At 42.7% G+C, this 23,808-nt stretch overlaps 2 protein-coding genes and 1 non-coding gene across 7 annotated transcripts in view; all 3 read right to left on the reverse strand.

Annotated features, from left to right (window-relative positions):
- The window catches only part of oga (O-GlcNAcase), a 21,506-nt gene extending 8,035 nt beyond the window's left edge, over window positions 1-13,471 (reverse strand). The window contains exons 1-15 of one of the 5 annotated variants that reach the window (XM_061789041.1): window positions 13,355-13,471; window positions 12,937-13,147; window positions 12,451-12,502; window positions 12,268-12,365; window positions 12,035-12,165; window positions 10,398-10,569; window positions 10,215-10,313; window positions 9,850-10,134; window positions 9,605-9,763; window positions 9,335-9,522; window positions 8,977-9,225; window positions 8,664-8,867; window positions 8,281-8,455; window positions 4,291-4,344; window positions 3,045-3,130 (exon numbers count right to left, since the gene is read on the reverse strand). In XM_061789041.1, coding sequence (XP_061645025.1) covers window positions 3,045-3,130; window positions 4,291-4,344; window positions 8,281-8,455; window positions 8,664-8,867; window positions 8,977-9,225; window positions 9,335-9,522; window positions 9,605-9,763; window positions 9,850-10,134; window positions 10,215-10,313; window positions 10,398-10,569; window positions 12,035-12,165; window positions 12,268-12,365; window positions 12,451-12,502; window positions 12,937-13,102 — 2,118 coding nt within the window. In that variant the 5' untranslated portion in view covers window positions 13,103-13,147; window positions 13,355-13,471. Of the gene's footprint in view, window positions 1-3,044; window positions 3,131-4,290; window positions 4,345-8,280; window positions 8,456-8,663; window positions 8,868-8,976; window positions 9,226-9,334; window positions 9,523-9,604; window positions 9,764-9,849; window positions 10,135-10,214; window positions 10,314-10,397; window positions 10,570-12,034; window positions 12,166-12,267; window positions 12,366-12,450; window positions 12,503-12,936 lie in introns of all 5 variants that reach the window. The other 4 variants (XM_061789040.1, XM_061789042.1, XM_061789044.1 and 1 more) reach the window with 4 other exon arrangements.
- A 1,482-nt stretch (window positions 13,472-14,953) lies between these two features.
- Window positions 14,954-23,723, reverse strand: pprc1 (PPARG related coactivator 1). The gene is made up of 15 exons (XM_061790507.1): window positions 23,540-23,723; window positions 21,793-21,888; window positions 21,554-21,700; window positions 21,283-21,363; window positions 20,442-21,200; window positions 19,307-20,348; window positions 18,995-19,048; window positions 18,327-18,387; window positions 18,045-18,112; window positions 16,477-17,149; window positions 16,213-16,410; window positions 16,076-16,142; window positions 15,878-15,999; window positions 15,476-15,627; window positions 14,954-15,385 (listed from the first exon to the last, which is right to left on the reverse strand). Exons 1-15 carry the CDS (start codon window positions 23,618-23,620, stop codon window positions 15,285-15,287), a joined length of 3,702 nt encoding a protein of 1,233 aa, XP_061646491.1. The 5' UTR covers window positions 23,621-23,723; the 3' UTR covers window positions 14,954-15,284.
- On the reverse strand, window positions 15,698-15,837 carry LOC133486289 (small nucleolar RNA SNORA50). Its single transcript, XR_009790986.1, has one exon. It is a non-coding gene; the product is annotated as a small nucleolar RNA SNORA50 (small nucleolar RNA).
- Window positions 23,724-23,808: the final 85 nt, after the last annotated feature.

The following is a 23,808-nucleotide window of genomic DNA, read 5'->3' on the forward strand; positions in this document are numbered from 1 at the left end:
CTGGTTCAGTCATAATTGATGGTCTACAAAAGGTCTCATTGCCAAGGTTTGAGTCAAGACACATCTCATGGTGGGAAAGTGCAGAGAGCTGTCTCAAGACCATCGCAAACTAATTGTTGCAAAACATCACGATGGGATTGGTTACAAGCACATATCTAAACTTCTGAATGTTCCAGTGAGCACGGTTGGGGCCATAATATGTAAGTGTAAAGCCAATCATACCACCATAAATTTGCCTCGATCAGGTGCTCCTCGCAGGATTTCTGACAGAGGAGTGCAAAGAATAATCAGAAGTGTTGTCTAAGAGCCAAGGAGAGCTTCAAAAAGAACTGGAATTAGTAGTTACTGTTGTCACAAGGAAAACAGCGAGTAATGCACTCCGCCGCCATCCTCCTATGCACGCTCATCACGCAAGACCCCATTGCTGGGAAAAAAAACAAAAACGCATGTCAAAGCTCGTTTAAAATTTGCTTAACAACATTGGGACAAGCTAGTTAAATACCGGGAGAATATAGTCTGGTCGGATGAGAGCAAAATTTAACTGTTTGGATGCTATAATGCACACCACGTTTGGAGGAGAAATGGCACTGCACATCACCCTAAAAACACCATACCAACAGTGAAGGTCGGAGGTGGGAACATGATATTGCGGGGCTGCTTTTCAACAAATGGTACTTGTAAACTTCACATTATTGAAGGAAGGATGAATGGGCAAATGTACAAAAATTGACAAAAATCTGCTGCCATCTAAAAGGATGATGAAAACGAAACGAAGACATTTCAGGTGTGTTCATTCATGTTCCCTGTGTCATTTCACATTATTACACACAACTTAATTTCTGATCTTATTTGTTCTACTTTCTTTGTATGCATGGATTACGTGGGTTGTTCCCAACATCTGGTGAAATTTTCATGTCAATAGCACCTTTGGAAATATGAGAAAAATGGTCACATTACTTATTTCAGCCACTGTGTGTGTGTATATATATATATATATATATATATGTGTGTGTATATATATATATATATATATACATACACACATACACACACACACATATATACACATACACACACACTCACACGTATAGGGTTGGGCATCGAGAACCGTTTGGAACCGGGAATAACGGTCTCCAGGAATTGTTCAAATTTAAACATTTCGGTTCACAGTTTCGAGTTTCTGGAAACCCCAAAGTAGAAGTGACGAAAATCAACAAAGAAGAAGGCGCACGAAGACGTGCTTGTGCCCAACGGCGGCAGCGAAAAAGTGTGTCTTAACTTTGTTCAAATTAATGACCAGTCGCCTCAGTGCAACACTTGGAATAAGATTATATTGGGAGGCTTTCACGATGTGGGGGGTTTGATGCGCTCCGAGCCTCAGCCTACACCATGCTGAGCTTCAGTAATGTCAATTCTCAGTCAATTGGGTGAGTGAAACAATAAAATACATCTACTATGTCTCCATTGAGACAGCTAACAAGGTTGGTTGCACTTTTGCACTGATGGTTTATAGTATTTATTTTAGTCTTCAAACCAATGTAAGAGCCGATGACAGAAGAAAAAGCTTAACATTGAATTGGGACAAAATTCACAAACGTCTCACAGTATCACAAACACTAACCTTGTGCCGGATCAATGGGTAAGGACAGGAATCAACGTTTTATAGCATTTGCTTTCATTCATTACAGAAAATTTTTCTGGGGGGAAAATGAAATCACTGGTGCAGTGTGAAGTTACTTTTCGCGCCAAAATGTTGAGGCTACAAGCTTAAAAATAAAAGGCTACAATCTTAAAACAGGTAGTCAAGTTAAAACCATTTGACGTGATAAAACAGTCCCAAATAATTTTAGCAATGCTGTATTTAACTTTGAGCGGAAACATTAATTAACGAATATTAAGTCAACTGGGTTAGTTCCTCACACATTGCCTTTTAGTTCATAGGTTTGATAGTGATACTGGTTATAAGGAACCCCGAGTCAAATGTTCATTTTAGTCTATGCTGCGGGATGCTAAGAAAATGGATGTTCATAATTTGGACACCCTTTATTTAAACCATGCAAACCTTTTTGACCCAGCCCCCTAAAAGAATCAGAATCGTTTGGATTCTGAATTGCTCAAATTGAAACGATGCCCAACCCTATATCTATCTTATCTATTATTTTTTTTATTTTTTTATCCCAACTCCCATTCCTTATTGATCTGACAGTGGGCCACCGGAGCAAACTTCACCTCAGTGTCATTGTTACTTTTGGGAGCACAGCGCGACAAACAAGCGCAACTTGTGTTTGCTTTACATATACAGCATAACTAAACAAGGGAGGCATTTTGGTCTGACCAAGGTTTTACTTGCTGAAGGAGATGCTCCTTTCCCTAGAATAAGGGGTCGCGATATTTCGCCGCGCAACCCTCCTGTTGAGAAAAAATAATGATGCTTGCGCAGAGAGAACTCCAGGGGAAAAAAACATGTCACATACGAGCTAGGTGACTTAGTCAATTGTATGTCAGTTGCTGCCTGGGAGTTTTATTCCTCTCCAAATTTTGAGAGGTTGCCTTAACTTGGACAGTTGTTTTATCCTGGAGTTTTCTCCCCCATTGCAAATGTGCATGCGTACTCGCTTGCGCTGTGATGCTCGCGCGGGCGCTCGCAAAGAACTGGCGTGGGAATTGTGCACTTCCTGCAAAGAAATGAGATGTCATGGAAATAAAAAGTAAAAACGCTAGCCGTGTTCGCATGCGCCGCATGCGCTAAGGGAAGAGCAGCATCTCCTTGGGCAGTTGCTGAAAGAAATCCAAACGGATAAAAATCAGGACTGTAAGCTCATTTGTAGGAGCATGTTTAAATGACTGTTTAACACAATGATTGAAACCCCCCCCAAAAAAGCCACCACGGGAAGTGAACTGGGTTCAATTCCATGCTGTTTAACAATCAGCTCACCTTTGACAGACCAAATCCCTTCATACCTTCACACAATGACCATTGTCTTCTTTGCTTAAAACACTTTTTCTTTTCAATTTGATTGCAGCAAATTCGGTGCATTAGATACCTGGAACTCTCCTGCTAGACCTCCCCTAAAGGCCCACGGCTCTTGGTCTCCTTTAGGGAATTGTGCTGAGGACTGACTACGACACCCTGTTAGGAGCAGAGCCAAGCGGAGAGTGTTACCAAAGCATGGGGCTCTCGCACAGGTTAAGAGTGGGGAGGAGGGAAGGGCAGTTATGTTTCTAAAGGCATAATTTCATCTGAATTCAAGCATTGAACATAAACGACAGTGGCTCTTTTGGATTATTTTAGGATGAAAAGGGGCTCGAGCAACTAAAGCTTACGTGATTACAATAAGTAACAGTATCAACTCCAACGCAGCAAAGTCAAAACACTACACAACTTTCATGCAGTGGAAAACACCCCGCACGCTCCCCCAAATTTAAATACAGCTACTTTTCCTTGCCGTGAGACTGTCAACCAAACAGCATAGTGTAGTCTATGTAAGCTTCAGCTGCCGTCGCCCCCGCTGATCTCAGCACCCGGGGTGAAGTCACATTCTCTCCTCATCTGGCTTGTCACATGACTGGGGAGCGCGACTCATCAAACCACAAAGACCCATGAGGAGCCATACCGCACTATTCCAAAGCCATAAAACTAAAGGGGCAGCCTAGATATGAATTACAGAATAACGACAGCCAGTTAAATACAGTACAGGCTCTGTTGCAATGTGTGAGAAGTTTGAAAAGAGGCCCTGTCGTATGACAAGACAAGTCGAGTGTGATACTTTACAAGGCTCTACAAAACGTATCTTGATGCCTAATGCGCTTCCGACACAGCAAGCGGATGCACCCACAGGAACGCTGAACTTGCTTAATGCAATTAAATGTCCCACAATGAAAAAAAAAGCATCTCTGACAGCTTTCACCCACATAACACAATTACACAAATGCCATGCAGCCCACTTGCATGGTCCAATCCAATCTGACACAAGCATAACAATCAGAATTACACAGGTGGATGAGTAGAATCAAGTGATTTTGGAAGCAAAGGGTAAATTCCCTTGAGTAGGTGCATCAGGCTGGTCTGAGCCACTTCTATAAGCCTACTGTCAGAAACCAAAAAAACCAAGTTAGAGAAGCTGCCGGAAAAAAGAGAACATTTAGAAGTTAACACTCAAAGCTCAAAATCGCTGCGCAAAAATGTGACTTCATCCGAGGGGCTGCCTCCTTTCCTCCAATTAATCTATCACAATTATCAGTCGCATTCAAGAAAAAGGCATGAATCCGTTTCGCCTGCACTGCACATACATCGGCCACTGTCGATCCAATAGCAGTAGAAACTTGTACTGTGGATTCTTCCATCTGTACATGGTAAAGGGAGAAAACAGTAGAAAATCATTATTAGTAGTTGCACTCAGTACAGTAAGCAGGGAGGTTGTGACTAAGTGCCAGCTGCACAGCTTCCAGCATGTCGACCAGATGGGGAGTCAATTGGGTGGGGGGGAAATCACTCTTCCGTAGCACAGTTCCAGCACTTTAGTAAAGGCATAAAGCCTTTTAATTGTGGTTTTGCCAGCGTGGGTTTGCTGCCTGCTGTGTACTGGAGTCCTCAGCTTTACCATATAGGACAGAAACCTGCAAATGAAACCGGGTTACAAGGAGTAACCGACAGGCCATGCTGGTGCTTCAGTCAAACTGACAACACACATTTACGTTCATGCCAATCAGTATTACTCAACTGATACAGGGTGGACCATCTCACATAGTCAACGATAGAAGAAATATTGTAATTCCTTAAATAGTGGCCTCAACTTAAATAGACGCCTTTCCACTATGAATCACTGGGGGCATCATCTTTGTTAATAAATACATGCCGTACCACAAATACAGTAATCCCCATATTCGCGGTTCACTATACACCCAGCCATTTGCTGATAAACTCACCTATTGGCGCATTTTTACACTTTCTGAAATTTCCTAAGATGTCGCCCAAGCCCTGTCTTTATAGGAACGCAGTATCGTAATTGGTGTCAAGGTAGCATGGTAATTGACACGTCTCAACTTAGAGATAAGCTTTGTAAATCAAGGAGGCTCTAAGTTTAACCTGGGTTGTAAGTAAAAGTAAGTCTTCACAGCATGCGCTTGTACAGGTGTACTTGCAGTGCATTTTTTTTTTTTTTTTTTTTTTAAATCAAATCAACCATTTATTTTTAAGGGTCATATTCTAAGCTAAGTTTGAGTTTTTTTGACACAAATTGATACTATTGGTCAGTCCCCACGTGGGTCTGTTATTTATTTATTTTATTTGCAAATTATTGACATATTTAAAGTGCAGAAAACAGCTTGCTCTCTTTGACGATGCGATATTAATCGCGCAACAAAAATCCTGTTTTTCCTGAAAAGTGATGGTTTTGCACATGTGAGGATTCTGCCCAACGCCAGCGTTATGGGGTTAACTAATAGTGTAGGTAATTCTAAAAATTTGGGGGGGGGGGCGCCGTCAATTACTCTTGGTTTTTCGCTATTTGCGGAAGGGCTCTCTCTCTGCCCGCAGATAGCAGGGAATTACTGTCAATGCCTCCTTTAAATATCAGGTGGTACAAATACTATGAAGGACACTACGTATCTATGCAGTAGATACTGTATCTTTGCCAACCCCCCCCCCCCTCCCCTGCAGAGCAGGTATGGCATCAAAGCAAAAATTAGCATCAGTTTTAAAAAAAAGGTGAGTGATAGAAGCTGCAATAATATATAATAGCATTGTATGTAATTTAGGATGATACAGTATTTTAATGCAACATTAATTTTAATTTAAGTAGCATCATTTATTTGAAAACGATAATGCTAATGATTATTATTGTTATCCATAATAATAATAAAACCACTTATTATTTAAATGCATTTTAAGAAAAAAAGTCCCCCCTAATAAACACTTTACCCCTAAAGAGGGCTTGTAATCTATGCATTTAAGAAAATAAACACCACTGGGAAAGTATAGCATTTCCTTTTACAAGGGGATCGAATCCACCCTGATCCAGATTGGGTAACTAAGCAGTCTCATTGCTAAGTCTCCTCTGTGAAGCTACATTTGGAAAAAAATAACATCTGCATTATGCACCAGAATGGCCTTCCATAGTGAGTGAATCAACTTGCTGTCCAAGCTCGCATGCGCGCTAGGGCGTGGAGGAAGGGGATGCCCCACAGGTGCCCATCCCCACAGACAGAGAGATGGAAGTGAGTGGCTCCGTGTGGGAGTGCAGTCGTGACGTTACTGGATACACAGCAAGCAGCAGTAACCCTTGTTGGGTCGTTTACCAATGGCATTTGGTTTGGAATTTGTAGAGTGCATCAGGGAGATGCTCGCAGCGCAACCAGCATTTAGTCAGGTTTAAAGAAAACAACAACAACAAACATGTATGTAAGAATAAGCGCCTATGCCCTCGTGCTCCATCTTAAGTTAGCGTGGAAGAAAAATGCTCCAACATAAAAATTCAAGGCCACGCTTATCCTGTATACTGGCTGATCCTGTTCCTCAGACCCTATATTACTTTGTTTAGTATATGACCAACACTATCTGTGAAGCAGACTGAGAATAATTCCCAGCCCTGTTATGCAAGTACGAATGAATAATGTAAATATGCTTGCTGAGGACTCAACAGTGGGTACGGAAAATATTCAGACCCCCTTAATTTTTTCACTCTTTGTTTTATTGCAGCCATTTGCTAAAATCTTAAGTTATTTTTTTCCCTCATCAATGTACACACAGCACCTCATATTGACGGCAAAAAAAATAAATTGTTGAAATCTGAAATATCACACAGCCATAAGTATTCAGACCCTTTGCTCAGTATTTAGTAGAAGCACCCTTTTGAGCTAATACAGCCATAACTCTTTTTGGGAATGATGCAACAAGTTTTTCAAACCTGGATGTGGGGATCATCTGTCATTCTTCCTTGCAGAGCCTCTCCAGTTCTGTCAGGTTGGCTGGTGAACGTTGGTGGGCAGCCATTTTCAGGTCTCTCCAGAGATGCTCAATTGGGTTTAAGTCAGGGCTCTGGCTGGGCCATTCAAGAACAGACACGGAGTTGTTTTGAAGCCACTCCTTCGTTATTTTAGCTGTGTGCTTAGGGTCATTGTCTTGTTGGAAGGTCAACCTTTGGCCTAGTCTGAGGTGCTGAGCACTCTGGAGAAGGTTTTCCTCGAGGATATCGATGTACTTGGCCGCATTCATCTTTCGATTGCAACCGGTCATCCTGTCCCTGCAGCTGAAAACCCCCCCACAGCATGATGCTGCCACCACCATGCTTCACTGTTGGTACTGTATTGGACAGGTGTTGAGCAGTGCCTGGTTTTCTCCACACATACCGTTTAGAATGAAGGCCAAAAAGTTCTATCTTGGACTCATCAGACCAGAGAATCTTATTTCTCACCATCTTGGAGTCCTTCAGGTGTTTTTTGGCCAACTCCATGTGGGCTTCCATCTGTCTTGAACTTTGGAGAGGCTTCCGTCAGGCCACTCTGCCATAAAGCCCCGACTGGTGGAGGGCTGCAGTGATGGTTGAATTTCTAGAACTTTCTCCCATCTGCATCACTGGAGCTCAGCCACAGTGATCTTTGGGTTCTTCTATATCTCTCCCACCAAGGCTCTTCTCTCCCAATTGCTCAGTTTGGCTGGACGGCCAGCTCTAGGAAGGGTTCCGATCGTCTCAAACGTCTTCCATTTAAAGGATTATGGAGGCCACTGTGCTCTTAGGATCCTTCAGTGCAGCAGAATTTTTTTTGTAACCTTGGCCAGATCTGTGCCTTGCCACAATCCTGTCTCTGAGCTCTTCAGGCAGTTTCTTTGACCTCATGATTCTCATTTGCTCTGACATGCACTGTGAGCCGTAAGGTCTTATATAGACAGGTGAGTGGCTTTCCTAATCAAGTCGAATCACTATAATCAAACACAGCTGGAATCCAATGAAGGTGTAGAACCATATCAAGGATGATCAGAAGAAATGGACAGCACCCGAGTTAAACATATGAGTGTCACAGCAAAGGGCTTATGGCTGTGATATTTCAGTTTTTCTTTTTTTAATAAATCAGCAAAAATTTCAACAATAATTTTTTTTCCCTGTCAATATGGGGTGCTGTGTGTACATTAATGAGGAAAAAAATTTACTTAAATTATTTTAGCAAATGGCCGCAATATAACAGAAAATTTTAAGAGATCAGAATACGTTCCGTATCCACTGTATGGCTAAATTAATCCTGTTCCTTGAGAAGAAAGAGTTGTGTGGTTCTGTATATACACACCTAGCCACTGGACAAAGGACTTGACCATAGAAATGATGCTCTTGATGTCCCAGATGTAAGGGTAAAGGTCATACAGGATGGTGCGGTTGGCCGAATTGGACAGACGTGTGAACATCTGGATGACCAAGCAGCACATGTCCTCAAACTTTTCTGCCCTCAACTGCCATTCTGCAACCTGGAGGACAAAAGAGTAATGCAAAGGATATTAAGCAGCAGCTTCGTTGTCCAAGTATACTTCATCTTCAGTTGATGCTACAACACCCAATGTACATTATGGGTAGTACACATTCGCCATTTTGCTTCACACCGGGCTACCACTAGATCTAGGGATTTCAAAAAAAAAAAAAAAAAAAAAACTATTTATTTCCAAAGACTTAACCGACCTTCTCATCTTCTTTCATCTTGCGGTTGACGCTGACGACACTGCTGTTGGCTCTCAGCCAGTTAAACTCTTTCAACATTTGCATTGCCTTGGGGCCATGCTCGTAAGGCAGGTAGAAGAGTTCCGCAAGCAGGCATAGGTCCTCGATAGAGAGCGGCTCCACGGTGAACAGCGGCTTCTCATTGGGACCTGGTACAAACACCTCCTGTATGGAAGAAACCAAGGTCAAGAGACTCTTTAAGGAGGGGACCACATCAATGCACACATTCAGCGATATCTAATGGGGTGAAGTGCTTAAAATCTGTCCGTGGCACCTGTTTGAGCTGATCGTCAGTCTGCATGGGGGCAATATCACTCCCAGAATCCTCCTGTATGGATTCTTCGGAAGATTTGGACTCTGCCAAGCTCTCCTTGTCTGTGTCCATGGGCTTTAGATCTTCTGCCATCTTGTCAGCCAAGATTGGGCCTTCAAGTTTCTGCTCTGTGACTACTTGTGCGTCAGTCTCCTCCTGCTTTTCCACCACCATCTCCATGGGCTCCTCATCGGAATCTTTCTTCTCCACCTCCACAGACAAAATGTAAGCATAGTTCCAAAACCAAAGAAAGATTATCTTTTTACCATATTTCCTCATATAGTGGATGGATGCATTTATTTACTGAAAGCCAAACCACTACCTCCTCTTCCTGCTCGGATGTTTTTGCCATGGAGTGAGGTTCCAGTAGGTGAGGCGGCATGGCTGCAGACATTATGGGCTGCTGAAACACAGTTGTCACCGTGGTAGCGGAGCAAAGAGAGGGAGGGGCCATGGAGGACACGTCGATGACTGTACTTTTGGCACCGCTCTGAGGCACCTGTCGGCCTAGGGAGGACAATCCAATAACATTGGTTATGCTGCGACAACAGACTAGGAAGAGAAGCAAATGATTGACCAGTTCTCTTACTGTTGTATTGATGAGGCACGACAAAGTCCCCAAGCCACTCGGTGAGAGCCAGTTTCAGGGCGAGCTGGGGGCTGTACAGCATGTCTGTCTCCAGTTCTTCATCACTGCCCTCATTCTCCAACTTAATCTGGATAGAAACTGTGCTGTCCTCACCGTCCGCTGGTCAAGCAAGAGAATTTCAACACTTTAATGATGCTGCGTTGTAAAGAATAAATGTTTTTTCCCAAAAAATTGATTGTACGTACTCATGACGACATCTTTGCGCACTCCATTCATATTAGACTTATACCAGGTGGCCAAAGTGTGAATGGCAACAAAGTTGGACTCAAACTCGCAATTGGGGTTGGTTAGGACTCCCTTTAGTCTGGGGATGAGTTCTGTGGATCGCCCCTTGTAAGGACCCAAGAAGAGCCGCTTTTGGTCGTAGTCATTGGCATGTATGTTGTCCCAGATCACGGGGGCTCTTCTCAAAATCTTAGACACTTCCTCTATAGACTCCACTGTGATGTCTTTGGATACCACTTTGGGTCCTGCGAACAGAAAAGCCTTGTTGGGATCAACTTCAAATAGCAGCAGGAGTGATACCCGTGAGGAGGTGTGTCACACATGCCTGTCCACAGAATGTCAATACCAGGCAGCAGCTTCTCTCCTACTGTGTGGAGGTAGGGAGACTGAGAGACATTTGGGTAGCAGAAGGTTCCACAGTACTCTGAATGTGAGGGCGTTGAAAAAAACAAAATCAATAATGAGGTCACAATAGACCAGCATAAGATTTCAAAGAGTAAAATTATACCTGTGGGACAGAAGAGGAATGTTTCAGGCTCTCCAAGGTACTGGTAGATTTCATTGGTGATGGACACCTGAGCGTGTGCAAATGAGCTGAACACCTCCTTATCGGCTGGGCACATGTTGTGGTCGATGTCGTCAAAAAGTAAGGCAAATGATTTGCAACCAAAGTGTGTCACCTTACGGACAGAAAATGAGCTTGTTAATAATATCAAACATTACAGTGGTAAGGGAAATGATTTGTAACCAGTGTCACCTTACAAACAGAAAATGAGCATGTTAAAAATACCCAACAATACAGTGGTAGCTCAAATGCCGTAACGCTTGTAGTTCAACCAAAATCCATTCATGTTCAGGGGGGAAAAAAAAGAAAATGTACAAATTTTGCACAAGGAACAGCCAGCACACCTCACTAGATCCCAACTCAGCCAACATTACTGGAGTAACTTTTTTTTGTATTTGCTTTTTCCTTTGGCTTTATGCAACCCTAATTCAGATATCCTGTGCGTTTTGAGTCCATCTGTTTGTGCGGTTTATAATGTAGCACTGAGTGAAGCAGTAGATTGCATTAGCTTCCTGCACAAGCTGCAGACTGGTTACTTGTCACAAGCTTGTCACATTAGTGTTGTGTGTTGAGTTTTGAAACACTTTATATTACATTAGGGAAGTGACTCCCAACCACTCATCAGATGGTCCAAAAATTATTCATTACATATAATGTAGATGAACCTCCCTATGTTCATCTATCTATGCCAGTGACAAATAGCGACAGGCAAAATGAATAAAAGCTCTTCCACTAGATGGCCGAAGGCAAAATTATCCCATGTATTCACCTATTGCCATTTATACAACAGAATAAAGAAATTTTCATACTGCACTGTTTTTGGGGAGTTCGCCGCAGGGCAGGGTACAGGACGGCGCACTGTGTCCATATTTGGTACTGGTTGCTAGGCTACTGAAAAAGTTGTAGTCTGGTGCCTTTTCCCGCTGGTTTGGAGTCGTAAAGTAGTAACACAGGAAAGCCCTGGCTGTGCTTACAATGTGGATAAGACATGATACAAGGGACGCATGTGTGGCTACGCTATTAACATTTTTATTTTTACACATGCTTAAATCACGTTTGTACCACTTTCAACCAACTTGGTATATTTAACAGGGCGAAGATCTCACTCCATCACTCTGCCCTCTTTACCACATCAATTGTATGTGTCCCAAAACTCCCTGGGACACTGCATTTATTATTTCCGCCATATTCTCCATGTCCTTTACTGTACAACTTTGCCAAAATCTGTTGCTGTTGTCACTCTGAAATCACCGCCCCAGAGCACATACACAATGAATGGGTTCGTCCACGTGTGTGCTGTGTGTTCCCAAGTGTGGTATGAAAAGGCCTTTATTGTGACATTTTTTTTATTTTATTGTGCTTTTAACTTTTTGGTGATTAACTTAATATGTGCATTTGCTCAATAAAGGTTGGGAAACAGCCTTAGTGGATGATTTCATTTAAGATTTGGGTGCCAAGAAAATCTTTGCGTAAAGTGCATTAATGACGCGATGTTTATTATCTGTCCTCATTCATTAGGTGTTTTATTGTCTTTAACAGAAAGGTTTGATGCATGTTTTTTGGCAAACACATCACAATACCTGGTCCAGTTTCCTCTTGAGTGCTGTGACCTCTTTCTGATTGGAGAAAGTGATATCAAGTCCGGGTGAAATGGCATAAATGAACTCAATGCCGTACTCTTTGGCTGATCCAATTAGAGTCATAAGTTGCTCTGAGAGTTAATTGGGGAAAACATGGTTAACACTGTGGTCATATATACTGTACACTTAAGAAACGGGTACAAATAATTTCCCCAATTGCTCTCAATAGTCACCTGCTTCCTCCACTGAGTATAATTCCCTCCAGAACATTCTGTGTTTGTAGTCATCTTTGGGTGCATAAAGGTACGTATTTAGTCCCCATTTCTGCTGCCTGTGAAACACAGTGATGGCAATGATTAGAACCCATGCACAAACATGATGTAACAATGTAAGCAGGTAGACATTTTCATTTTTACCTCCTGAACAACTCTTTCCTCTGTTCCATTGTCCACGGTCGTCCATAAAAGCCTGCATGAACAAACCATACTGTCAGTTTTCACGAGGTGCTGCGAACGGAAATAGTCACTTTCTTCGCCCATAGGTGTTGGGTCTGCTTTTCAACCATTGCCACATACCGGTTCACTTCATTTTGCTCGTGTCTAGTGACAAATGACCAAAGAATAGTTTCTATTTTATGGGCACGTGAATATATTCAAAGCATAACACACTGTTTAAATGTGTAGGGGAAATCAAACACCAAGCCAAAGTAAATGACATACTAAGGCTAATTATGTCAATGTGGCAAATTGGACAAAAGTAATGCTGATGCTTAGACTGATGGCCGCTATAAATGAAACATCTCGTTTTCTGGTGACAAACGCAGACTACATGATGCGTATTGAATTCGATTGACCCATTTTTCTGCAGGTTTTCAATTCCAAAACGCTCATCACTCAAAGTACCTTCCACCACTCCACTGATGAATTTTCTGTGGCCCATTGCTTCCACGCTGATGCCGGCGGACTCTTCCAACAGGCCGGCACCGGTGGCACAAGCCTCTCCCGAGACTGGGCTGGGGCTCGGTTCGTCTTCCACCGGTGTCTCCAGCGTCTTATCTTTTTGGACCATTTTTTTTAAATGGTAGAAACCCCCTCAGAGACGCGTGGAAAAAAACTTGAAAACCAGGAAAAGCACAGTTTGTTTGTTTGTTAAACGGAATGTCGAGCAAGTCAATCGCGTCACGGTCGAAGCAGACAGCAGGAGAAAACCTCGGTTTCAGCGAGCCAAATATCCACACCTATTCGCGCCTAACTTAATCGGAATCTCGATCAGAGTTTATAAAATGAATTCAGGGTGTGAATATAAAATGAACCGCAGTACATTTTTTTGGTTTAATCCGAGCCTACGATGGTCTTTTTGTGGTGGATTTGCCCCGTTTTTTCCCGAGCGTTCTTCCTGTTTACACCCAGTGCGCATGCTCAACTAACTAGTTCAAACTAGACAAAACCAGATCTGCCCGACAAAACGGCACAAATGCACTTACAACGTCAAGATGTTTCACATCCACATTAGCCAACGCCAAACACCAACGCATTAACGAAACAATTTCGTGGTAAAAAAGTGTTTATTTTAGCGGCCATCCTCAAGAAAGATGCGCTGCAAACACTACATTAGATGAATACATAGTTACCTTTTAATATGAAAATTAATGCTAATACATTTTACTAAAATATGCACCACATGCGTATATTGTTATATTAGTGGTGCAGTATTTTTAAATACATAACCATCATATAACCAACGTCGAGTGTTTGGCCCCGGTTATAGGACAATATCATGCAACGAGAATCAGTGAAAGGTTAAAAGCTAAACATCCTCGGAATTCCGTGAACTCTCTTGAGTATTAAATATCTTTGGTAGCACAGCCCATATTAGGAATGCAGCCAAGACCCAGTACTGTTTCACACACACACAAAAAGGGGGGTGGAATCTTGTACAGCTTGCCTCTCTTGACTTTGCGTTAGTCTTAAATAAAAAAAAATTAGTTGTTGTAATATTTGTTAAAACTGTCCGTCTGATCTGACAGTAATGCATTAGGAAATTGGTCTGTGGAAAAAGTCAGCTGTCATCTTGTTCCGCTAATATGGATAACCCTTAAAGACACCACTGTACCCGAGGAAAAATAATCAAGAGACAGAAGGAGTGAGTGACAAGGTGTCAATCACTTGCAGGCACACCGGCGCAGCCTCGCACTGACCAGTTAGCTTGGGCTTTACGAGCTTTGCTCTAGCTACGGTAGACCTCTGGAAAATAAAATGCACATCCTTTGCAAAGAACTAGGCAGAAGAAAACCAAAAAGAACCAGAGCAAGGGACCTCAGGGATCTGAGAATTCAGAATCAACATAGAATTTGGAATATTTCTGCTCAATGCCAAGCATATCACCTTTTTATTTTGCATTGATAGACATACCCAAAAAATAAAAACTTCAAACCGATAACATTTACTGTTATAGTAACACTCCATTACCAATAAGTCATACTACCAGTGGCAAATTTAGGCTAGTTAGTGCGCGTCAGCGTCTAGTGCATGTATATGTTAGTGAGGGGCGTGGCTTTAGAGATTTGAGGGGTGGTGACAGGTGGGATTGGTGAAGTGAGGGTACATTCAAATCTTGCAGTTTTAAAACTGCAAAGTCCCTTTTATACATCACGTAGATCTTGTGAATCAAGTTGAACACTAACCATGTGTCCAATGTTTTTTGGGGTGTCAAATGTTTTTTTACTCCCATATGTATGTAGAAAAATGGGGATATCTTTGGCACTAGGTTTTTGCCACAATAGTTCAAGTGTAGTAGACAGGTTTGGATCTCTTATTTTGTTATCACAGTACACAATACTCATTCTTGGAGCAGTGTACTGTAGTGGATATGGAAAAAAAAAAAAAGTCAACATGTTTGTTTAAATGACCAGACAAGACATTTCAGGTTCCTGTTTTTAATTGATGTTTGCAGAATATTTGAATGTATCACATCCTCTCCCAACATTTAAGGATGCCACTTTTGTTTTCACCCTTAAAAGTGATTCTCTCCATACATTTCATTTTGTTTTTACAGTTAAATATTACAAAATTGTCACATTACATTTTTTAATGTCTTTTACTCATTTAATTATAAATTTCCACTTCGATAGAAGGTATTAGACTTGCCCAAACAAAATAAATGTAAACAAACAAAACAAATTCCACAACAAACTGAAAAGACAAGTTTTGCTCTTGAGGTAAGTTTGGTGCTTCCTGCGCCAGGCCTCCTGTTACCTCTTCAAACTTCGCTGGGCCTGCTTCAGTAAAGTGTCAAAGTCTAGTGTCTTCATCTTGCCTTTTGAAGCTGGTGGGTCGTAGTCTCTGTTAGAATCTGAAAAGTAACATGAGCATAGTGATTACAATTCAAAAGAAAAGGATGAACAGGTTGAGACCGTCCATCTTGTCTTGTCTTGCCTACTACCTAGGTCAGCATAGGTGGTTTTGCAGAACTGCCTCCTTCCACCAAAGCACAGATCAAATGGCAGCTCGTCAGGCTTGCGCAGTTTGCTCCCATTTTCAATGGCGGTGAAAGCATCCTTGGTGTCGTAGTAAGTCACAAACCCATAGTTGTCCCTGTAATAGATCAAAACATTAGCGTACATTGACAGATGACTACTTCACTTCATGATGGGTTGTCATTTAAAGCTGTGGCTTGCTTTTAAAAGAGCAACCTTAGACGTAAGCCAGGAGGCCCCAGTTATGAGCAGGCCTGCATATGCTTTAGCATTGTATCTTGAACCTTAAAGTCACAGGAGAGACCAAAAGGGTTCAGTAACAATGCAACACAGCAAGTATGCCAAAACAAGAGACATGGAGCACTCACCCGTGTTCCCTAAAGTGCAGAGTACAATCCTCTACTTCACCAAAGTAGGAGAAACGATCTCTGAGCTCCCTTTGTGTCATTGTGCCTCGAATTCGACCAATGTAAACCACCCGTCTCTCCTCCTGTAAAGTGAGTTTTCAAAATTGATTGAGTAAAACTATTTCACAAAACTCCACCAATGAAAATGTACAAGCTTACTATGGCTTTGTCTTTGCGAGACTTCACATCCTCAGCAGCATACCCATATGTACTCTGATATGAAGGACTAAAGAAAAACAAACACCTTTAGCCAAATTCAACGAGCATGAGAACCATTTGCAGTTTCTACTATGTACCTGCAAAGAGTTCTGGTTCTCCTGCATGGCGCTCGTCTTTGGGGAGAATGAGACCGCGATCGAGAGCGACTCCAAGAACCAGAGTGAGAGGAGGAATATGAGTATTTTCTCCTCCTGGGAGGAGAGCGGGATACAGAGGACCATGAAGAGGAACGAGATGAACAGCTGGATCTGCTGCGAGAGCGGCGATGACGAAACCTATAGAGGAAGAGTTATAAATCACAATCCAAAGAGAATTTAGATATTGTGCAAAGTGAATCTAACCTTTTCTTGGATGGCAAGTGGGATCTCGACCGAGATCGAGATGAGTGGGAATCAGACTCAAAGCTGCTGGACTCCGAGGGGGAACGTTGGGATCTTCGTTTTCGCCCCCCCTGTTTGGGGCCGGGACTGCGAGAGGCAGCATGCCAACGATAGGACCTCTCAAAAGTCCTCTTCCTAAGACTGCTTTCAGTCAATTCGCTCTCCTGCCGCGCTGGAGAAGCTTCTGGAGTCTCAAGAACAGAGGACCTCTCTATCCTATCAATGTCATCATTCAAAGTCACTGGAGGTGCTAAAGATGTTTGTGTGTTGGGGTTCAACTGGCAGGTGGTCTCCTGGACACACGGGGGCACTGTAGTGGTTGCAATAGGGTGCTTGATGGCTTTAATTGAGATCTGCTGTTTGACATTCCAGCGCTTGCCTGCTTCCCCAGTAGAAGCATGTCTGCTGGGGAGGCAGTAATCATGATCCATGCACACCACATTGTAAGGCACAGAGGCGGCAGCTTCAGTGGGTTTGGTACGGAATCTGGCTGAGGTCAGAGGACGGGCCTCTATCTGAATAGCCTTAGATGGGTTCATTTTGGAGGACTCTGAGGCCTTGGCCTTTCCAAGAAGGGCAATGGGGGCCAGAGGTTTCCACATCTGGTGTGGAGGAGTGGCTGGAGGAGTCAAAGCTAAAGAACACCAAGAATGCACCATTATTATGCCAGACAATTAACAGCAGTTGGCCAATTGTGATGCAAAGCTGCTAATCTGAAGATATGGTAACCTAAATTCATTTACAAATTTGAGGTGTCAATAAAAATATGACTTAACCGAGCCTTCATAAGCCGTGATGTCAGTGTGCCACACTAATCCTCATTACAGTTCATATCAAAAGATCTCTAGGTGTGTTTTGTGACATTTTCTGAACAGAGGTGACAAAAGCAGACTCATCAACTAGAAAGACTGACAGTGTCAAAGTACTTTTGTCCAGTATTATAGAGTGATTCAGTGACATAATCAATCACCATTATTCATGTCGATGATGAGCTTTTAGAGTTGGTTCTTTGAAGCATTGGCATGATAGAAATATCAGCTGTGAACTGCAGTTAATATTGGCCAACTTTGTGTGAAGTAAAGGACTTTGACATATGGAATCTGCGACTGGTGTTGTGCATTGCAGGCCATTGGTTTGTGATTTTTGATGTGTTAGCATTACGATAGCAGACCGTTCTTCAAGCGACGCACTTTGGTTGTTTTAAATAACATGTAATTATCTTTATTTGTTTAGTTTGACAGTAAACTTCAACTGGGAGTTAAATTCAACAGTTTGAAGCGTCTTTTTTGTTTAAATGTTTACAACTTGCCAAACTGCTACTTATTGTGACGCGAGTTGACTTGAATTCACTGCGATCATACAGCGCTTGTATCTCAAGTTAGTGCACGCAAGTCAAAGTAAAACAAAATGCTGAATGACGGCTCGTATCTCAAGGCAGAACTGTAGTTTCCACTGTACATAATTTGACTTACAGTACATCATCATTCTACAAAACGTGTCATTTGCTTTGTATGGTTCATATGAATTACCTGCAGGGCTTGAGAGATCATTGGCTCTGACACGCTCCACAACAGTTCTCTCATGTGCAAATTCGGCACTGAAAAGTGAGCACAAATGTTAATATTGCACATTTGTTTGCTGGTATGTCTTTAGGTGTGGCTGTGAATCACAGTTTTGAAGCCAATTCCAAGTGTATTACTGAGGTTTGACATTCGCGGCAGGTCTTGGCAAATAAGGTGGAGTCACTCCAACCATACACATTTGACTCCATCATACCCACAGAGCAGCGTGATGGCTGTAGGGTAACTCACCTAGAGTTTCCTACAGCTGTTGCTCTACCACAGACCTCCAGTATACTTTGTTGCTCTTTGGCTGAAGAGAGATAAGGATAATGATAGAACAGAGATTTATTAGTGGATAGAAATGTCAGTGCAAGCACAATGCAACTGTCACGGCCAGTCAAGACATTAGGAGGGCTCTATAACACTCAAATTGACACTATTAAATGTACGTTTGAGTCTCGCCGCTGTACACACAATGTGGGGTTGAGCCTTGTATATCCACCAACAAAGACAGCGTGGCGAGAGTTAAATGGATTTGCAGAATGGGCAGAATTCCACAGCACAAAGCAGCATCTCTGCCCCCAACAAAACCCATCAACAACAAAAAAAGCTCTCTGTAGGGAATGAGTGCAACCTTCAGAAAATACGACATCCCACAAAAAAGCTGGCATGTATATGCACATATTTAAAAATACTGCCTTTTTTGTGATGAGCCAAGTCGTGTGTCAAATCACATGCTTCTTCACTCCCATGACGAAACACTGAATACTTATACTTCACCTCAATCAACCTATGAAAACTTACTGCAAGCCAAGAAATGGGGCACGATTCTCCTTTCATAATGTCGTATTGATTGTTCTCCCTATAAAAAAGACAAATTGCTCCAATGGACTTGTAAAAGGGATTAATTTGCTCACCTTGTGTTTCCTCAAACTGCTCCAACAGGCTGGTCAGATCAGCTGCCTCAATACCTATCATACAGAAACAGGTGAATGATTAAAACCACAAATTGATGCTAAAGAGAGAGCAACAATCTGAGAAACAAACTATTAAACATTCAGAAGGGGTGACCTTGATGATAACTTTAAAGTTCCCAAAAACTTTTGAGCTAGGATTCTCGTTAGGAATTTGAGTCAGTAGTGTCACTTAACTGTTTAAATGTGCAGTCGCCAAATAGTTTAACGAGCATTACTTATTGAGAGACTTTGGTGTGCAATTGACAAGCTCACCCATCTCAGCAGTGAAGGACTCAATCAGCTCCTGTGTGGGACTCTTTGCCTTTGGAGCTCCCGTTGATGCGACTTGAGGTTTTGGTTTAAGCACAACTAGTTTTGATTTAAGACTTGAGGAAGCCAATGGATTAACGGATGGAGTAGAAGAGGCTTTGGGATTCATTGTTGGGGCCTTTGCAGATTTACTGCAATTGTTTGTGGAAGGAGTGGAGTGAGGAATGACCTTGGGCACATTCTGGCAAACTGGGGTCTTCTGCAGGGGACTGGGAATAGGAACAACAGCAGCAGAGTTGCACTGGATTGTCTGTGCAGTGGTTTTGACAAAGTGTGGAAGCCTCTCAGTGACTTCAGTCTTGTCTTCTGACAGTTTAGGACACTTGTCTGTTGGTTGGTGCACTGGCTGGCATTCAGAGACGAGAGTGTTGACAGAATCAGGTGTACCGGCTGAAGGTTTTTGGGGCACATTTGGCTTTGGACTCGATACTTCTTTTGACACTTTTGACTGTGTAGGGACAGCAGTCTTGTTGGTTGAGGCGACCATATAGGCGGGTGGCACTAACAGCGCCTCAGGCGTGGGCGGGGCACAGGGTCCCCGGGGTTGCCAGGTGGGTTTGACCTCCACCACCTGCTTTGCAGCCTGGAAGGTGGGCCACCGAGTATCCCTGGGGCTGGGATGAGGCAAACAGAGGATAGGGGGCAATTCTTTGGGCAGCTCCGGAAGGCTTGGCCACTTGGTGCTGTTGTCGCCTTGGTTTTGAACCGCAACAGGCTTCTTCTGCAGCCGAAGTCGTCTGTACTCTGCCAGACTGAGGGACTTGGGCTTTGGCTCTGGAGCTGCAGGAGCCACCAGTGGGAGGGGTTCCTCTACAGTCGCTGTGATGTTAAGAGCAGCTGCTGGGTTGCTGGAAGACACTAAAGATGGTTGGGTGGAGATCTCGTCAGGAGCTTGGGACAGCCGTTTGGACATTTTATCTGGCTGCTGGGAGGAGAGTGCTGGGGCTGGACTTTCAGGAACAGCAGCTTTTAACAGTCCTGTGGCCTGTGGTGGCACAAACATAACAGCTTTCACACTAGATTCAGGAATCAAAGTAATTATTTCTGCTTGGGATTCACTTTGGCGTAAAGTTATTACCTTAAGTTTTAGAAAGGGATCTTCAGGACCAGCTGGATCCTTTGGCATTTTGTTTTTCTTCTGTTCCTTGAGTTGCCTATTTTTCAACTCTGGGGGTAATTCTTGTTTTTTATGTATTATTGAAGCACTCCTGAGGACCCGACCCTCAACAGGTGGGCAATATTTCTTGCATTTCTTTTTCCTTTTCCTACGAGAAGGGCTTCTTGCTCGGGTGTCTTCCTTCTCCTTGTTAATCATAATGCTATCTTTCCCATCAGAACATAAGCCTGGAATTTTCACCGGAACTTGACAGAACGCTTCATCGTAGTCATCATCATCAACAACAACAATATGCTCTGAGCTCTCAGAAGCTACATCGTCCTCATCACCTGCCCTTGGCTTATTTTCTGTATACTCTTCAATTGGTAGAGGAAATGGGAGGTCTTGGATGGCCAGGATTGGCTCTCCATTTTTACACTGATCTACCACTTCAAGTAAGATTCCTCCTTCGGGTAACATCTGCATGCCCTTATCATCCTCCATGCTAATGGTCATGCAGTATGGATGCATGTGTTTCACCAAGTCGCCCAGGCTGACTGAAAGACCGTCGGCACTCTCCTGCTCAACGGTGACAGGAACCGGGATGGCCAGACATTCCCAATCTGGCGAAGTGCAGTCAGAAGGTAAACTGGGCCTCAGTGGGCTCAGAGTGAGAGAGCCAGCATCCTGTTCATCTCCGTCACTTCTCTGCAGGGAGTCTGTTGTCATCATGGGGAGGTTCTGAGTACACATAGGAGTGAATTGTTAAAATCGAATGGGCATGCAGTAGGAGTATAGCCACCGTTTGTGTGGTGAGAGCTACCTTTCCAGGCAATAGTGGTCTTAAACATAAGGAGGAGTCTTTCTCTGGAGGGGACCGTGGCAGACAGACCAATCTCCTGAGCTACAATAGGAAAAAAAGCACAGTGAAATTGAAATTGTTTCCCCCTTTGAGGTTCAAATTAAACATTGATCAAGTGTTTGAAGCCTTGTGTTGTCATTTCATCTCATCCGGAACTGAGGGCCCAGTGGGGGTTTGTGTGGCAGGAACTATAAGGGAGACTTATTGATAGTTATGCTAGCTGCGCACTAACCGGCGAGTGTTCTCTGCCCTGACCCGACAGCAGGTCTGACTCAGGCAGCATGTCAAACGGGGACGGGTTCTCATCATCCATATTGTCGATGATGTCCGCCAGAGCGGTTAACAGCGTGGCTTCAATGTCCTGGTCTTGTCCTTTTGTCTAAATGATGATGATGATGATAATAATAATAATAATAAAGGCATTTATAAATAGACATGCAAATTGTGCCAAGGCAGGATATAGAGACTTGCCTCCATGGACGGGGTGTCATCAAAGATGGAAAGGATAGAGGGGTCCAAGTAGCTTTGAAGAAACTCCGGTGTTTCTCCAGAGCACAATTCAGCGGCCTTAAAAAACAGCGGAAATAACATCAAAATGCAATTAGTTCAGAATAACCTGCAAGACACTGCATGAACATGACTGATTGCATGTCACCGACAGTCCTCTTGAAAACATGCGTCTTTAAAATTTGGTCCATCTGGAAGTTGAGACTGAAACCATAATACAGGTATGTGCAAAAAAAAATGACTATCAAGGGAAAGTCCATTTATTTCAATAATTTGTTTCAAAAACAAACTTGTATGTTATATATTTCCCTCAATATACAACTAGATTTAATGTTTTTTTTTTTTTAATTTATTTTTCATTTATTTTATTTATGTATTTATTTTCTGTTCCTTGTCCTTTCTGTGTTCATCTTGAATGACTTCTCTATTTGTATTGATCACTATTCAGGACTTGTTCTGGTTAAATGTTTGGAGCTGTATATTCGTGTTGTAAACAGTTATCCATTATAATAAAGTTTGCACAAAAAAAAAAATTGTTTTTGGAAAAATTCCGACAAATTTGTCAATCCATTTTTATTTATAATACATTTGTTCAAATGTAAAGAGACTTTGTGACCACCCTGTTCATTTAAACGGCAATCTACATCGAACAACCCACGTGTTTGTGTCCACACATGCACTATCAGTGCTTGGACATGTTTGATACTTAACGGTTGCCGTCCACATGGCGGAAGCACCGCACCCACGTGTCGCACTACGACACACCATTATTTATATTTTGGCCTGTACCCAAATTGCAAAATTTCGAAAAGTGGAAATTGCAAACTTTTCTACATGAAATCCACACGGCGTTAGTATTAAGAGGGAAATTTATCAACAGTGTCTTGTGCGCATGCGCGACTGCGTTACTGTGATCCAACTGCAGCAAAACACATGTGATTACTTTTCTATTAGCACACAATCGGTAATGAGTCATTGTGCAAACGCGGAATAATTATGATAAAGGTGTGCTGATTTAATTGCATTGTCGATCGACGTGTACATCCGCGTCGACGTCGCTGAAGTGATGACACACCACTGCAGCGACCTGGCTGGCAAACAGCCGAAGAATCCACCACGATTCAATTCAAAGCCAACCAGCAAACGAACTCAAATATTAACTATTCCACGTGAATCTGCTTTTGTGAAGGGACTTGCAACGCTAGCAAGCCACCTTGTTAGCTTGCACGTTACCGGCTTGTCAACACGTGTGAATGAATCAACAGTAGCGGCAGCATTGCAACCAGAAGCGACTTATTTGAATTAAAAACAATAATAATTGAACCTATGCACAAGTCAGGTCTGTAAGCTATAACAGAGCACGACTGTCACGTACACTGTTTGGACATTTTAATACTTTTTAAGGGTTTAAAGCAGCTGTGGAACCGGCTTGCTAACAGCTAGTCAATGCGACGCTCAAACGACACAATGGCTACACTACATATTTTATTAATACGCAGATAAAGCACATGACATGTAGATTAATGTTAACTATTATTAAAAAATAAAAGTGGCTTTTAAAAAATACGCTGTGGTGAGGTCCGGGTGGTATCCACGTGTCACTTCTCATCGCACGTTGTGTTTAACTTGGGCACCGAAGCGCGCTCGAATAAAACACATTACTAAAAATTATGCAATTATTAAAAAGTTAAAATAATAACACATTCATTACCTCTCCGAGTGTATTCAAATGGAAAAAATCCATATGGCACGCCGTTAAAGTGTCCTCGCCTGCGCCCCACCGCACCGCCATCTTGCAAGTTTACTCCCTTACTAGCACATGAACTGGAGGAGTGCTTTAGCCAATCAAAAGCCAGCAATCGAACCGGTACGAGACCTCACACATTCCTGGCAAAATAACGCAATGACGCTGGGGGCAGGGGTCAAAGGTAAACTATCAGGTTTTGTAGTTATTTTCACGCCCGCAATTTTTGTTCACAG

Source organism: Phyllopteryx taeniolatus, chromosome 11 (assembly GCF_024500385.1).
Source record: "Phyllopteryx taeniolatus isolate TA_2022b chromosome 11, UOR_Ptae_1.2, whole genome shotgun sequence".
Classification (NCBI taxonomy): Eukaryota; Metazoa; Chordata; class Actinopteri; order Syngnathiformes; family Syngnathidae; genus Phyllopteryx; species Phyllopteryx taeniolatus.